The sequence below is a fragment of the Mus caroli genome, chromosome 11, assembly GCF_900094665.2.
Source record: "Mus caroli chromosome 11, CAROLI_EIJ_v1.1, whole genome shotgun sequence".
NCBI lineage: Eukaryota > Metazoa > Chordata > Mammalia > Rodentia > Muridae > Mus > Mus caroli.
Genome location: NC_034580.1, coordinates 114,102,322 through 114,116,305, shown reverse-complemented (window position 1 = coordinate 114,116,305; position 13,984 = coordinate 114,102,322). Strand labels below are relative to the sequence as shown.

Genomic DNA, 13,984 nt, shown 5'->3' with positions numbered 1-13,984 from the left:
AGATAGTGATGCCATGGCCTGATGTGACAACTAAATGAGCCAGCCTGGAAGATCCTGTGATGGCAGAATGCAGTGGAGTTTAGAAATGCCCGAGCCACCATGAGGACACTGGCAGTGGATTACCACTCAGAAGCACATGCTGAGGAGCAGGAGCCTCCCCAGTAAGACACTAGTCTAGGCTTAGAGTGGGGTTACAGATAGCCTCACAGAAGCCCGGCTTACTCTCCTTTACCCAGTGTTCAGGGTCAGCGATGCTGACCAAAGATTGATTGGCTCCACATACCTCTGACCCAGAGGCGACCTCATTTTACACGTTATTCTTATCTAATTGTGTGACCTCCGTGTAGTCCGAAGCTGACAGATGGAGGCTGAGGGACTGATGACCTGCTGCTCAGGTGTCAGCCCTGAAACCTGGAGTGACTGCTGAGGGACCGCTGTGGGCTGAAAGTGACTGAAGAGACTTGACAGTTAAATGTAGTGGGAACCTCTGATGGTGTGCGCCTATAGTCCTAGCATGTGGGTGGTAGAGGAGAGTCAGGAGTTCAAAGTCATCCTCAGTTACATAGCGAGGTGAGGCTCATCTGCATTACAGACAGCCTGTCTTAACAAAGGATGACAAAGAACAATATTTACATTTTTAGAAGTGAAATCAGGTGAGGGATTCTGAGGTTTGAGCAGAAGGCATTTACATGGAAGGTGTACCATCTGAGTAAGCTCATTGCATTCACAGTTCCTGGCAATAGTCACATAAGATGGTTCATGGAAACCTCGTCGCCTCTTCTGCCCATTCAGAAATGTTCAGAGAACACTGAAGAGCTGTTTCTGTTAACTGGAACTCAGCTCTGAATACCTCACAATTCCCACAGGTCCTGGCAGCAGACAGATGGTGGAGAATGCTCTCTGTTCTAACACACTCTCTGTGGAACGCACTCTTGGGTAGAGTCTGAGGTGCAGCCTCATGCCGTGACACCTCATAGAACGTGCTGTTAGTCTGCTGCGTACCACCCTCCCCACAGGGCAGTCATGTGGGTGTTTGATGAACTCAGAGAAAATGGTCTGGAGGCCATTGTCAAGGCTGGATGGAGGCTTCCTGTTGGGCTGGGAGTGGGCTCCGGATTGTTACTTGTGTTTTATACACTGTGCTTGCCCTGCTTCCACAGAAGTGCAGTCATCACACATTCCTTATGCAGTTTCAACCAGGAGGAAGGAAGTGCAGGAAGGCATGCTATCAGGGAGTATTGTTTATAAGACAACTCAGGCTGTTTACACAATGGCTATGCTTTATTTAATAGCAGGTTGGTGTTTTGGTTTTTTGTTTGTTTGTTTTGGACTGGCATTTCACATCTCAGAAAACTTCTTGTTGTCCATGAAGGTTTGTTTGGTTGTTGCTGCTGCTGCTGTTGTTATTTTGTGGGTTTTGTTTTGTTTTGTTTTTGTTTTTTGTTTTGTTTTGAGACAGGGTTTCTCTATGTAGCCCTGGCTGTCCTGGATTTGCTTTGTAGACCAGGCTGACCTCAAACTCACAGAGATCCACCCGTCTTTGCCTGAGTACTGGAATTAAAGGCCACCACTGCTAGCCTATGAAGCTTTGGTAGCAAGGAGCTGCCATTTAGGAGTTTCAGAGTTTAGGCAAACTGTTCCTTTGTGGTACCATGGGATGAGGTACAAGAGAGAGCATGGTGGGAGGGGTGAGGTGTAGAGGGAGCACGTGGGAGGGGTAAGGTACAGGAGGAGTATGTGGGAGGGTGCTCAAAGAAGGGCCAGGGCAGATGGCTGTCACTTCCCTTCACCCCTAAGCATACTTCGTCTTGAATTAGAGATGATGATGGTGAGGATGAGATGACTGGAGAATGCCTATTCTGCCTCAGTCAAATAGCTCAGAGAGATCAAGTAGTCCTGCCAAAATATCTCTGTATTACTTTGCGAACTTATCCATGTATTTAAAATTCATCCAGTGGATTCTCAGACTGCAGGCTCTGGTCTCTTAGCTAACAGATCTTGCCAGCCCATCCAGCAGTGTGATGGACCAGTTTCCTGATAGGACTCCTGTTTGCCTTTTCTCCATCCCTGCTTCTTGTAGTCCACTCTCTGGAGTAGGTTCCTTGCCTGAGAAGAGAATGAGCTTTGTTGTGACTGGGCACACAGTTGTTTTCAAAGAGTGGAGAAACGAGGAGAGTGGGAGTGGGAGCCAGGCGTGCTGGCTCTTGAGGGGACTCCTGTTCTGCGCAGCTCTGTCTGAAATGTCCTCCATCTCAGATGGGGCTTCCTCACCCCAAAGGTTATATCTTTTGAGATGGTGACTTCTAGGTAGCATTTGTTATTTCTAGATCACCTCTAAAGTAAATGCCAGATGATGCCACCAAGTTCTTGGTTTTCTCAAAAAGCATTTTTTTTATTTCCTTCTCCAATTTCTCCACTATTCCCACGGGGGAATTTTTTTTTTTTTTATTCTTCCTCTGAGCTTGGAGTTCTTAGCTGCTTTGTGGTCATCTGTTCCAGTGCTGCCACCCCTGTGTCCTTCAGTAAACCCCATACTTAACACTTGGGAACAAAGTGCTAGACAGAATGGATCATAAATGTTCCGCAGTGTTTGCCAAATCTGAGCGGAGCATTCACTACACGCTTGACTGTAGTTACCCTGGGTAAGGGGATGCTTGCTGGACAGTGGGATGCTGGCATAGTGGTGTAAGCCTGTGCCAGCATTGGAAGGCAGAGGTCTACATAATGAATTTGAGACAATCCAAGGCTACAAAGTGAGTTCCAGTCTCAAAGCATCAAGAGGGAAGAAAAACCCTAAGGGAGAGTGAAGCTGAAAGTTGCCACATAATCACAAAATGTATTTCCTACATTAGGGTTGCACCAAACACACATTCAAAGGTAACTTAACAGCCAGGGCGAGCAACAGTGTATTCATTTAGCCAGCAGAGGGCAGCATAGACCCAGTCTCGGGAGGTTTTGTTTTTTTTTTTTCTTTTTTAGTTTATTTTTTAAACTTTTCATTAATTAATTAAATTGTTCTCTTCACTCAAAATATATTTAAAGGTGCTACAGTAGCCACATTGAAGTGTGCTGTGAAGATTAATTCAGCATTAGCTTTATCATTCTTCCCTTTGGATCATACTGTGTGTTCTCTGCCATGGAGGAAAGTGTCTCCCTGGCATCAGTAACATGTGAATGAAGATGCAAGATGTACATTCTAACAGATCTGGGCTGAGGTCGATTGGGCCTTATGTCATTGCCTCCAGAGAGTCGCTTTAGCTGTGAGTCTTCTCAATGCTAAGACACCACTGCACTCTAGGAGGACAATGGGTCTTCTCTGAGAGCATTGTGACAGGGTTGTTTGTCCTTATTACAGACAGAGAACCTGAGCCATACCGTGCTCACTCTGGGACACTTGATGGCACCGATAATAGATTTTCTTAACAAAGGAATAAGATCAATCTTTGTTGGTTTTACAACATTATACCTTTTCTGTGTCTTATTTTTTCTTGCAAATGTCAGTTTCCCTTCTTAGAAAAAATAAAATAAGACAAGAGATATTCATGGTGACACACCCTTGTAATCCTAACACTTAGGAATTGAACTTCCTCGGTTGCAAGTTCAAAGCCAGCCTAGACAAGTAAGAACCTGAAGAAGGGGGAGGGACAGGCAACATATAACATTGGCAAAGGCATGCATTAGGCTGTGTTTGTTTTGACAACTTGTTAATGTTGACTCTTCATTTTGATAATAAAAGTGTTATAATTCTACCTCATACATGCTTGTTCTGGCCAGCCATGAGAACCCCATGGGTGTCCAGGTGCCAGAGAGGCTTGTCAAGGGGACAGGAGCCGGCGTTAGGGTCTCAGCAATATCTCCTCCTCTGTCCTGGAGTCTTCTTCTCTGGAGGGCACTTTTGAACACAGTGCTTGGTACACTTGACCCTGTTGGCACTGTTTTGTGCTGTGGTAGAATTTGACAATTAATCAGTGACAGACATAAGACAGGAAAAAGTGACCCTTAGTGCCACTGTGCTAATTTCATTTGTAGCATATTATGTAGGCAATATTTACTTATTTTTATTTTTGGTTGTGAGCTTAGCCCTTAATGGCTGCGCCATCTCTCCAATTCATTTATTCATTTTTAAATGTTAAGTAGTGGTTTCATCAAAAATATGTGTGTAATTTTACTCAGAGGGTAGACATGTGGAAAAGCTAAGCTATAACATCTGAACCAGGCAGGAAGTCCTCTAGAGTTGGAGAGTAAGCCTGGCAGTGAAGCACAGAATAGCGTAGAAATCGTCATGTCATCCAGTGTCATGGCAAGTCAGCCATCTTTGTATGTTCTCACCTTACCCATTGTGGGTGGGTGGGAGTAAAGTATTAAATATGTTTATGTGTCTGGACCCGACAGCTAAGCAGTGTGCTGTGCTGGGGGCCGTGGAGGAAGAGTAAAGCCAGTGTTCCTGCCATGGAACACAAGAGTAAGTACAGACATGACAGGTGTGCTAATTTGCCCTACATGTCTTCCAGAACATTATGTTGTACACCTTAAATATGCACAATAAAATTTATTTTAAAAACAAAATCACAGAGGAACAGCATGACACATGATTTGAATATGCGTATGTCTTTTTCCGATTGGTTGGGCCTTCCTCAGCTCCTATGACGCTCCACAGTATCTGAAGCACTGTTCTGAGCCTGGTCTGCTTTTGTTATTTCAAATGTCCATGGGAACTTCCTAGCATTCCCATTCAGGTAAGTGCATCGTGGCCTTTCTAGGAGACTCCATTTGGCACTGGTTATGGATGTGCCTAGTGTGCGAGATGCTTATATATTCCAGTGTTCTGCATAGTCCCTGTTTATGTTAACTAGATGCTGTAAACTAGGGATTTTTGGTTTTGTTTATTTTATTTTAGTTTAGTTTAGTTTATTTGCTTTTGAGGCAATGTCTCAATATGCAGCCTTAACTCCTCAGAACTCACTGTGTAGACTGGGCTGGCTTTGAACTCATAGAGATCTACTTGACTCTGCCTTCTGAGTGCTGGGATTGAAGATGTGCACTACCACAGTCAGCTAGGATGCTGGAACTCTTAATATTACCAGCTTTCAAGTTCTTAGTCCCAATTTGTAAGCTAAAGCTAGAGGAATGAATGTTCTTTCACTGATCTACACCCTGCTTATGTAGAGTCCTGGTAAGTTACTTAGCCTGGCCTTGAATATGCTTTGTAGCATGGGAGTTAGGCTTGAATTTATAGTCCTCTGCCTCAGCCTTTTTTTTTTTTTTTCGAGACAGGGTTTCTCTGTGTAGTCCTGGCTCTCCTGGAACTTACTCTGTAGACCAGGCTGGCCTCGAACTCAGAGAACTGCCTGCCTCTGCCTCCCAAGTGCTGGGATCAAAGGCGTGCGCCACCACTGCCCAGCCTGCCTCAGCCTTTTAAGTAGTTATGATTACAGGCCTGTGCCTAGGGCCCTGGATGTTGATGTTTAGGCTTTGAGACGCATGGTCTTGCTCTATAGTTCAGGTGGGCCTCTAGCTTGCGATTCCCCCACCCCAGGATCCTGAGTGTTGGGATTACTGGGGTACACCACATGCCTTGCCTAGTAAGGATGATAATTATCTAGTTACTTTTCTCTGAGTCAAACATGGTACTTTGGGACTTATAACAGGTTTCTTTATTCCTGTTTTAGTTAACAGAGTTAGTGCTGCGCTAGCTTTAGGAAGCAGAAATCAAGCAGAAGGCATTGTGACATGGTCAGGGGGTTTTGTTGCATTCCAGTTTGGGCAGCTTTTTAGGGCAGCTTTTCAGCTTGGGCTCACAGAAGCTAGGACTTAGGCCTGTCCCCTGGATTGCCATGAAGTCTCATGATCAGCCCAAGTAGGGTATATAGTAGCTGCTATATGACTACTATGATTCATTCTTTCTTTCTTTCTTTCTTTCTTTCTTTCTTTCTCTCTTTCTCTCTTTCTTTCTCTCTCTCTTTCTCTCTTCCTTTCTTTCTTATACATGAGCATGTTGCTGACACACCAGAAGAGGGCATCAGATCCCATTACAGGTGGTTGTGAGCATCGTGTAGTTGCTGGGAATTGAACTCATGACCTCTGGAAGAACAGCCAGTGCTCCTAACCACTGAACCATCTCTCTAGCCCTTGATCACTTTTTTGAGAATTATACTAAGAATGGTTTATTGGATAATGGAGGTGAGATTTGTGAGGGCTTTGAGGAGTTGTAGGCGGGGACTGCGGGGCAGGGCTGTGAAGTCCTGATTTGTAGAGGATATGAATCAAAGGTACCCAAGGATAAAGCTGTGAGATCCTGAGAAATGGGGGTCGAGGGAAAGGACTGGGAAGCAGAAGCTGTGGGGCCAGCCTGTGGCCTGTGCTCAGAAGATGGAGTTCATATATTTACCTTCTCAGGCCTTGACTCTTCATGCCTCACATGAAGTGCATCAGTAGGCCCTGGCACTACCTTAGACATAAATGGAGTAGGTATTTGAGCCTTTTATTGCTTAGCTGCCCATCTCTCATAGCAGCTTCTCAGGTCATATGGCATCTGCCCTGGCTACCCGCACCCCAGGTGGTATGTCACAAAGGAAGTCAGATGTCTCTGATCTGCCTAGAACGTGGACATTCATCTCACCCAGAACAGAAACTGCTGTCCTTGAAACAGCCCAAAGCCCCCAACAGCCCTCCAAAGGCCTCTGCCCTCTAACCCCCTCCTTATATATAGTCCTTCCAGCTCCCCACTGAGTCCCATACTCTCCAGAGCCCCAGAGCACATGTCCAAGAGTGGCCGACTGTCTGCCTCAGCCCACACGGGAAACACTGTGTCCTTTTAGTCCTTGATGTCTCTGCAGTCCACATCCACTGTGCTCAGGGACCATTATTGGGGGAAATGGTAGAAAGGAAAGATTATAGAGTTGATTGGTTTTTTTTAAAAGATGTGTAAAACCGAAGGTAGAATTGGAGTTAAAAATAAGTTGCAGATTGCATTACATGTTCTAAATAGTCTGTTCAGTTCTACAAACCAGTAGGAAGGCTGGCAGTCAGTAGGAAAACCCCCAAGGTGTGGACAGTAGCTCACGAACTGAAGTGTTCTCACGCTTCTGGAAAGGCAGCCTTGATGGCAGTGAGGCCAGTTCAGAGATCAGTCCTGGGAATGTCCCCATCCATCAGTGCAGTTCATTGTGGGCCTAGCTGGACACATCAAACTCTAAGAATCCAGACACGTGCTGTCCCACTGCCAGGAGATAGGAAACAGGAGTGACCTGTCCTTCCTTCCCAAGTCAAGATCATCTGGGAATCAGATCTAATGCCAGAGGGGTTAGGATCACTAAATGGGTTTTGAATGCAGCTGAGTGCAGTGATACAGGGTTCTTCAAGGGCAAAAGTTGAGGAAGACACTCTCCCCACAGAGGGTTTCAGGACAAGACAAGGCAGGCTACAGCAGCAAGGCACAGAGAGCAGACTTAGTGAAAGCCACCAGTACTGCCTAGATTTAACGGTCAACCCAACACGAGTACAGTCACCTGGGAAGGGAGTGGATTGAGAACTTGCCTAGATCATACTGGCCTCTGGGCATGTCTGTGGGGATTCCTTGGTTGGCTGTTAATTGATGTAAGAGTTCATAGATCACTGTGAGCTCACCATTTCATGGGCTGGGCCTTAAAGCTAACTAAGACAAAATAAGTAAGCAGACGGTATGGGTATATTCATTTCTCTCAGCTTTTGGCTGTGACTCACTGCTTAAAGTTCCTGCCTTGGCTTCCCTGCATTGAAGGACTGCGTCCTGGAATTTTAAGCCAAACAAACCCGTTCTCCCCAGAGTTGTATTTAACCAGGGCATTTGTCACATTAACAGAAATGAAACTAGGACACCACCCAGTGATGTCATGGTATTACTTGTATTGTAAACGACAGCTTGCTAAGGAGCCTCACAGTCCACTCCAGGAACACAGGGGAAGCTTTTCTGGATCAAGCAACTTTACTTGTAAGAGAGTTGGGGAGAACTAGAGCTGAGTCCAGAGCATATGCACAGGGCCCTGAGATTGGACCTTGCTTAAAAGTTGCAGGCTGTGAGTAGTGAAAACACAAGACACCCTTTATAGTTCCGGAGAAAATCAGGCTAGGGGGTGGCTCGATTGGTAAAGTGCCATATAAACATGACATTCTGAGTCCCATCCCCACTCCCCTGGAAAAGTCAGATGTATAATTCCATTGCTGGAGGAGGTGGAGACAGGAGGGTCCCAGGGGCTTTCTGGCCAGCAAGTCTAGCTGAATGATCTCCAACTGAGAAACCCACTCCTAAAAATCAGGTGAAGAGCTGGGCATGGTAACACACACCCTTTGTGCCAGCACTTGGGAGGCAGAGGCAGGCAGATTTCTGTCAGTTTGAGGCCAGCTACATCTACAGAGTGAGTTCCAAGACAGCCAGAACTATGTAGAGAGACCCTGTCTCCAAGACAGATAGAGGAGGGAGGGAGGGAGGGAGGGAGAGGGAGAGGGAGAGGGGAGAGAGAGAGAAAGAGAGAGAGAGAGAGAGAGAGAGAGAGAGAGAGAGGAGCAACTGAGGAAATACTTGATGCGTACACCTGTGAGCACACCTGTAAATACACACACTTGCACACGCACACACACAAAGTAAAAATTTGTGTATACGTATATGTGTGTGACATGAAAGACACATATAATATAACTTACATTGCATGCAGAAGAAGCCAGACCAAACCCACAGCACCCTCAGTGGTTGTCACTGAGCAGGATCAGACTGCCTGCTACTGTTCTCTACTTTCATCTGTGAATGTGTCTCATGAGCAGCATCAAAAATATGCAGAAAAGAACATCTTGATGTGCTGCATCAGAAACCAGGAAGGGGACGCTACCCAGTGCAGTGTGCAGCTTCACTGTGGCCACCATCAGAAAGAATAGCAGGAGCTTATGTCCTCCAGAATCCTTGAGCAAGGCTGAGCAACCTGGCACAGTGTTCAGGGTGGTAGAAGACCAGTTGGTAAACTCAGGCAATAGACCACCTTGAGCTTGTCTTCCTTGGGAGCAATTTTCTCTAGTTTTAGATTAGTGTTGCTTGTGATAATGCAGGATTAGGAATAAATGTAGATCAAACAACAGTGCCCTTTACACACAGGAACACAAATTCCCACAAAGTCCACAATGACCATTGTAATCCTGAGCGGATGAGCACTGCTGGAGGGTGGGGGCATCCACACCTGATGTCAAGCACACACTACAGGGCAGCAGCAGCCCACACAGTGGATGCTGTCACACAGGCATTGAAGCACAAGTAGGAACCCAGAAGTCACATAGCTGCAGCCAACTGACTGAACAAAAACACCAGCAGTGTTGGTGCCAGAGAAACTAGGTGCTCACATATGAAAGAATGAAACCTGACCCTTCTCTCCATCATAAACAATCAACTCCAGTAACCGAAGACCTGAATTAGAATAACAAATACAGAAAAACCGTAGGGCAGCACTGTAAGATGTTAGAGATAACAGTATGGTGGCTAAGAGCCCCAAACAAAGGCAAAAACAGACTCATTTTGAGAAAAATATGTAAGCTGTGTAGAATATAATATCCAATGTGCAAGGAACCACATAGAAGAAACCTAATTAAAACAAGCCAGTGGCTGGGCATGGTGCTGCATTTCTGCATCTTAGCACTTGGGAGGTGATGCAGGAAGATGAGAAGTGAGGTCATCTCCAGCTATGCAGGGAGTTTGAGACCAGCTCAGACTACATGAGGCTATCTAAAACAAACAGATGTAGAGACAACAGAAGAACAGAGAGCAGGAGATTGAAATAGAGATTGAAAGAAGCAATACAAATAGCCACAGATGCACTGGGCATGCATTAGGCCTGTATGTAATTCTAGCATTTCACAAAGCTTAGGTAAGGGCATCGTGAGTTCAAGGCTAGTCTGGCCTATAAGGCAAGGCTCTGTCTCAAGCAACCAACCAAACAAAAAAACCACAAAGCCTGGCAACAAAAATGACCAAAATATTTAAAATGCTCGGTATCATTCGATCATCGGGGATGCTGCTCATAGGGGATGATGCCAGAAGAAAGTCCCGAGGACACAGGTACGTAGTGCGGCATTACCGCAGATGCTGTGGCCTTGTATATCAAGCACTTTACCTGGGAAACTGTCTGGGTGGCCTGGTTTATTATCACTTACTTAGGGTTTTCAAGGCAAGATTTCTCTGTGTGGCCCTGGCTGTTCTGGAACTTCCTCATAGCACAGGCTGGCCTTGAACTCAGAGATCTAACTGCCTCTGTTTTCCAAGTGCTGGCATGCACCATCACACCTGGCTTCCTGACTTTTATTATTACTGTTAGTACTATTATTTACATGTATGTATTTATTGTGCTGCGGTGAGGGGTTTGTGCATGGGGGTGTGGTGGAAGACACTTGTGGAAGTCGGGTTGTCTCCTTCCACCTTCACATGCATTCTTGGGGGTCAAACTCTACCACTGAACCATCTTGCCAACCCTACAGTTTCTGATGAGAAGACTTGGCAGTTTTCCATACACATTGAAGGACAAGGAAATACATCACTCCCCTAATTTTGGAGCTAAACATTGTGTATATGGAATTATCGGGCAGACCCTCATAAGTGTGCAGTTATGTATGTGTTAAAAGTACAGAAGTGTGCTGGTGAGATGGCTCAATGGGTAAGAGCACCCGACTGCTCTTCCAAAGGTCCAGAGTTCAAATCCCAGCAACCACATGGTGGCTAACAACCATCTGTAACAAGATCTGGCACCCTCTTCTAGAGTGTCTGAAGACAGCTACAGTGTACTTACATATAATAAATTAATAAATAAATAAATAAATAAATAAAGTACAGAAGTCCCAAAGGGGTTGAAACCGACGACCTCGTGTGGACTGGGAGAGTAGCCATTGCTTTCTCATCCACAGGTCTTGTGCTTGTAGCTGGGGCTAGGTAGCACACTGTGGTGGCCACTGTCTTGTCATTGTCTGCGGATGGTGATGTGCATGCAGCTTTCTAGCTGGGAGATGACCTGGGAAGACTGAGGAAGGGAGGCAGAAAGAAGCAGCTGCTGCATCCTTGCTTGGGTGAGGGAAGACAGGGTGGGCCCACTGCTGAGCTGGCGAGATGACTCAGTGCTGTTTAACATGCTAGAAGGTGCCTGAGCTTGACCTGGGAACTGGGTGGTGACAGAGACTGCAGTGGGCTAATTGGTCCCTGTGCCACTAGCCCTTCCTCTGGTAGTCCAGAAGCAGTTCTGAGCTGTCCTAGTGGCTGGACTGTTTCCCCGTAGGTGTTTCCAGCTCCACCCAACCACAGCCCAGGAAACTGCTCTGGGTACTGTGCTGAGTGAGTTACCAGCTCTCCTTCGTGGCCAAGCCCTGCCAGCCTGTCCTGTCCTGAGAAGTCAAACAATGGTTCTTAAAGAAGGAGAAGGGGAGGATGGTGAGTCCCAGCCCCAGATTGGACCCAAGTGCCCGAGGTGGCTGGGGTGGAATTCTGGGGATCTCTTTGGACCCGGGCATAGTCGGAGTATGGTTTTTATCCTGTTCCTTTCAGAAGAGCTTTGAGCTGCAGAGTGCTGAGTAAATAAGATTCTAGGGTGTGTGTGTGTGTGTGTGTGTGTGTGTGTGTGTGTGTATGTGTGAAGACAAGAGAGTGAATAAATACAAGATTCTAACGATAATCACCCTGGCTTCTCCCAACCTCGGCTTTCCCTTGAGCTCTGTGCGAAACAGTAGATGTTCTTGGTAGCAGGCAGCCTCTGCTTGTTGACTATCTGAGGAGCAGATGGGCCACAGCTCTCGGAACTCTGGACCACAGTGAAGCTGGGCTGGGAAGTAAAGGCACCCACCGGGTTATGCAGACTAGGTTCAGCATCAACAGTTCTTGCTTTTCTTAAATGAAGTGCAGGCAAAGTAGAGGCTTCCTCTTTCTCCGCTGGGTGAAGACCGAAGTCTCCTGGCATCTGTTGCACTTCCCTCAACTGCCCTCCCACAGGTCGGGGAACAGTGGGGCTGTGATCAGGAGCCTCTGGGCAGTCTCCTGCTGTGCCTGGCTTGGCTGCACTGCAGTGTTTCAGCCCTGAGGCAACAAAGGGCAAGTGTCTGTCCAGCTGCAGCCAGTGTGGGTACTAGAGTAAACCTAGGGGATGAAGCCATGCGTCAGAGGACATCTGGCTGTCCCTTTCACTTCCCTCTCCTGGCTGACTGAGCACACACTTGGCTAGAGAGCTCACCCTGGGCAAATCCCCTGAGTGAGAAGGCTGTGCCATCTGTGTTGTAGTACCTTTGCCTTCAAAGAGGGGAATGATAATGGAGGCTGCCGCTGTGCTGGGGTGAGCTGCCTACTGGGAGCTTTTGTTTCTGAAGGGTGAGTCCACATTAGCTCAGGTATTGAGCTCCAAGGGGAACAGTTTTGAGTGCAGAGGAGGACACAGAATAAAATGTTAGACTAATCAGAGTGAGACTGCATGGCCAGGCCAGTAGTGCTCACTGGCTACTCTGCCACATCTTCATGGTTACTGGCTGCTAGTTCCCCATCCAGCTACACACCGAGGTAGGAAGTGTGGTATAGGAGTCATTTGCCCAGAGTGTGGGTGCATACCTAAATCCAGGGCTGGGGTGCTAGGCCTGGGGTAGGGCCTTCAGTCAGAGCTTTAGGGCCAGGGCTTGAGGGATCAGCTCAGCTCTGCTTTGAATGAACAACACTGAAGGCCACTGCCTCCATTCCCAGCCCCTCCTAGTGCTTCCTACTTGTGACAAGGGAAGGAGCCTTTTGGCCACTGCTAATGCAGATTCTTAAGATGTAGCCACAGAGCAGGGTGGCATTGAGGGTGGTGTAAGGGGAAGGAAAGGAACAAGTGGAGTTTCCCGTGCATAGTCCCAGAGGTCTCCAAGGAGGGCAGTGGGTGCTTCTCATGAAGCCACCTCCCCCAGAATTACTGTCCCAAGCTGTGCCTGCTCAGTGATGAGGGCTTTGGTCAGATGTTCAGAAGGCAGGGCCTTCTGGTATACACATCAGCCTTGCCCCTTTCACCTTCTTTTAAAACATTGTCTGTCTGTGTGCATGAATGTTTTGCCTGCATGTATGTACATGCACCACATGTGTGCCTGGTATCCTGGGATGACAGAAGAGGATATTGGATCCCCTAGAGCTGTAATTATAAATGGTCATGAGTCACCATGAGTGCTGGGAGTCAAACTAAGTCCTCTGCTAGAGCAGCAAGTGTCTAAACTGCTGAGCTATCTCCAGCCCTTTACCGCCTTTCTTACCTGTATCAATCGGTTGCTCTCCAGCACTGCATGTTTATTTGCCTATGTGAGAATTACTAATATAATTAACTGGGCACTGTTTTCTTATGTGCCACAGGCTTGCTTCTAGATTAGCTATTTGAGCTGATCTGTTTATATGTAGTCCCATTAATTTGCCACTGAGCCTTCCCTTTAGGATAGAATCAAGACTCCTTAATGTGAGCCCATACTCCTCCCTTCCACGGGATAGAGTGAGGGCGCTCCCTGGGGCTCTCTGGTCGCACTGTGCCCCAGGCCTTGACTTTTGGTGAATCCCACCATCCTTACGGCTTTTACCTCATGGGAGTCATTGCCCTGCCTCTCCATTAAGTCCTGGATCCAGCTGGCCCCTCTGCAGCATCTCAGCATGTCTTTGGCATGCACAGATGCTGTGCCAGGTTGCTGCTGCCACAGGCTTGCCCGCCTCTCCCCACTGGCAAGGCTGGGTCTGGAGCTATTTAAGTCCCAGCTCCAAGCACAGGCTGCGCCTGTGGCAGATGCTCAGCAAATGCTCAGCTAAGTGAATCTGTAGGCTTCAATAGGAGAGTAAACTGCTAAGGACCGGTCAGGGATCAGGAGTGTGAACCTGGCTGTGGGTGTTGGACCTGTGCCTCATTCATGAACTCTGAGGAGCAGTTTACCAGCAGGGAGCAGTTCAGTCCTGAGCTGTCAAGTTTAAAAAAAAAAAAAAGGTTTTAAAAATATC

The 13,984-nt window shown here is 47.0% G+C and overlaps 1 protein-coding gene across 2 annotated transcripts in view; it reads left to right on the top strand.

Moving 5' to 3' along the window:
- The window catches only part of Cyth1 (cytohesin 1), an 85,179-nt gene that overhangs the window by 25,037 nt on the left and 46,158 nt on the right, over positions 1-13,984 (top strand). Inside the window, exon 1 of one of the 2 annotated variants that reach the window (XM_021177106.2) lies at positions 11,078-11,431. The exons of the other annotated variant lie outside the window; for it this stretch is intronic. Within the exon in view, the coding sequence (XP_021032765.1) occupies positions 11,401-11,431 (31 nt within the window). The 5' untranslated portion in view covers positions 11,078-11,400. Of the gene's footprint in view, positions 1-11,077; positions 11,432-13,984 lie in introns of those variants that run through there. 2 annotated transcript variants of the gene reach the window in all.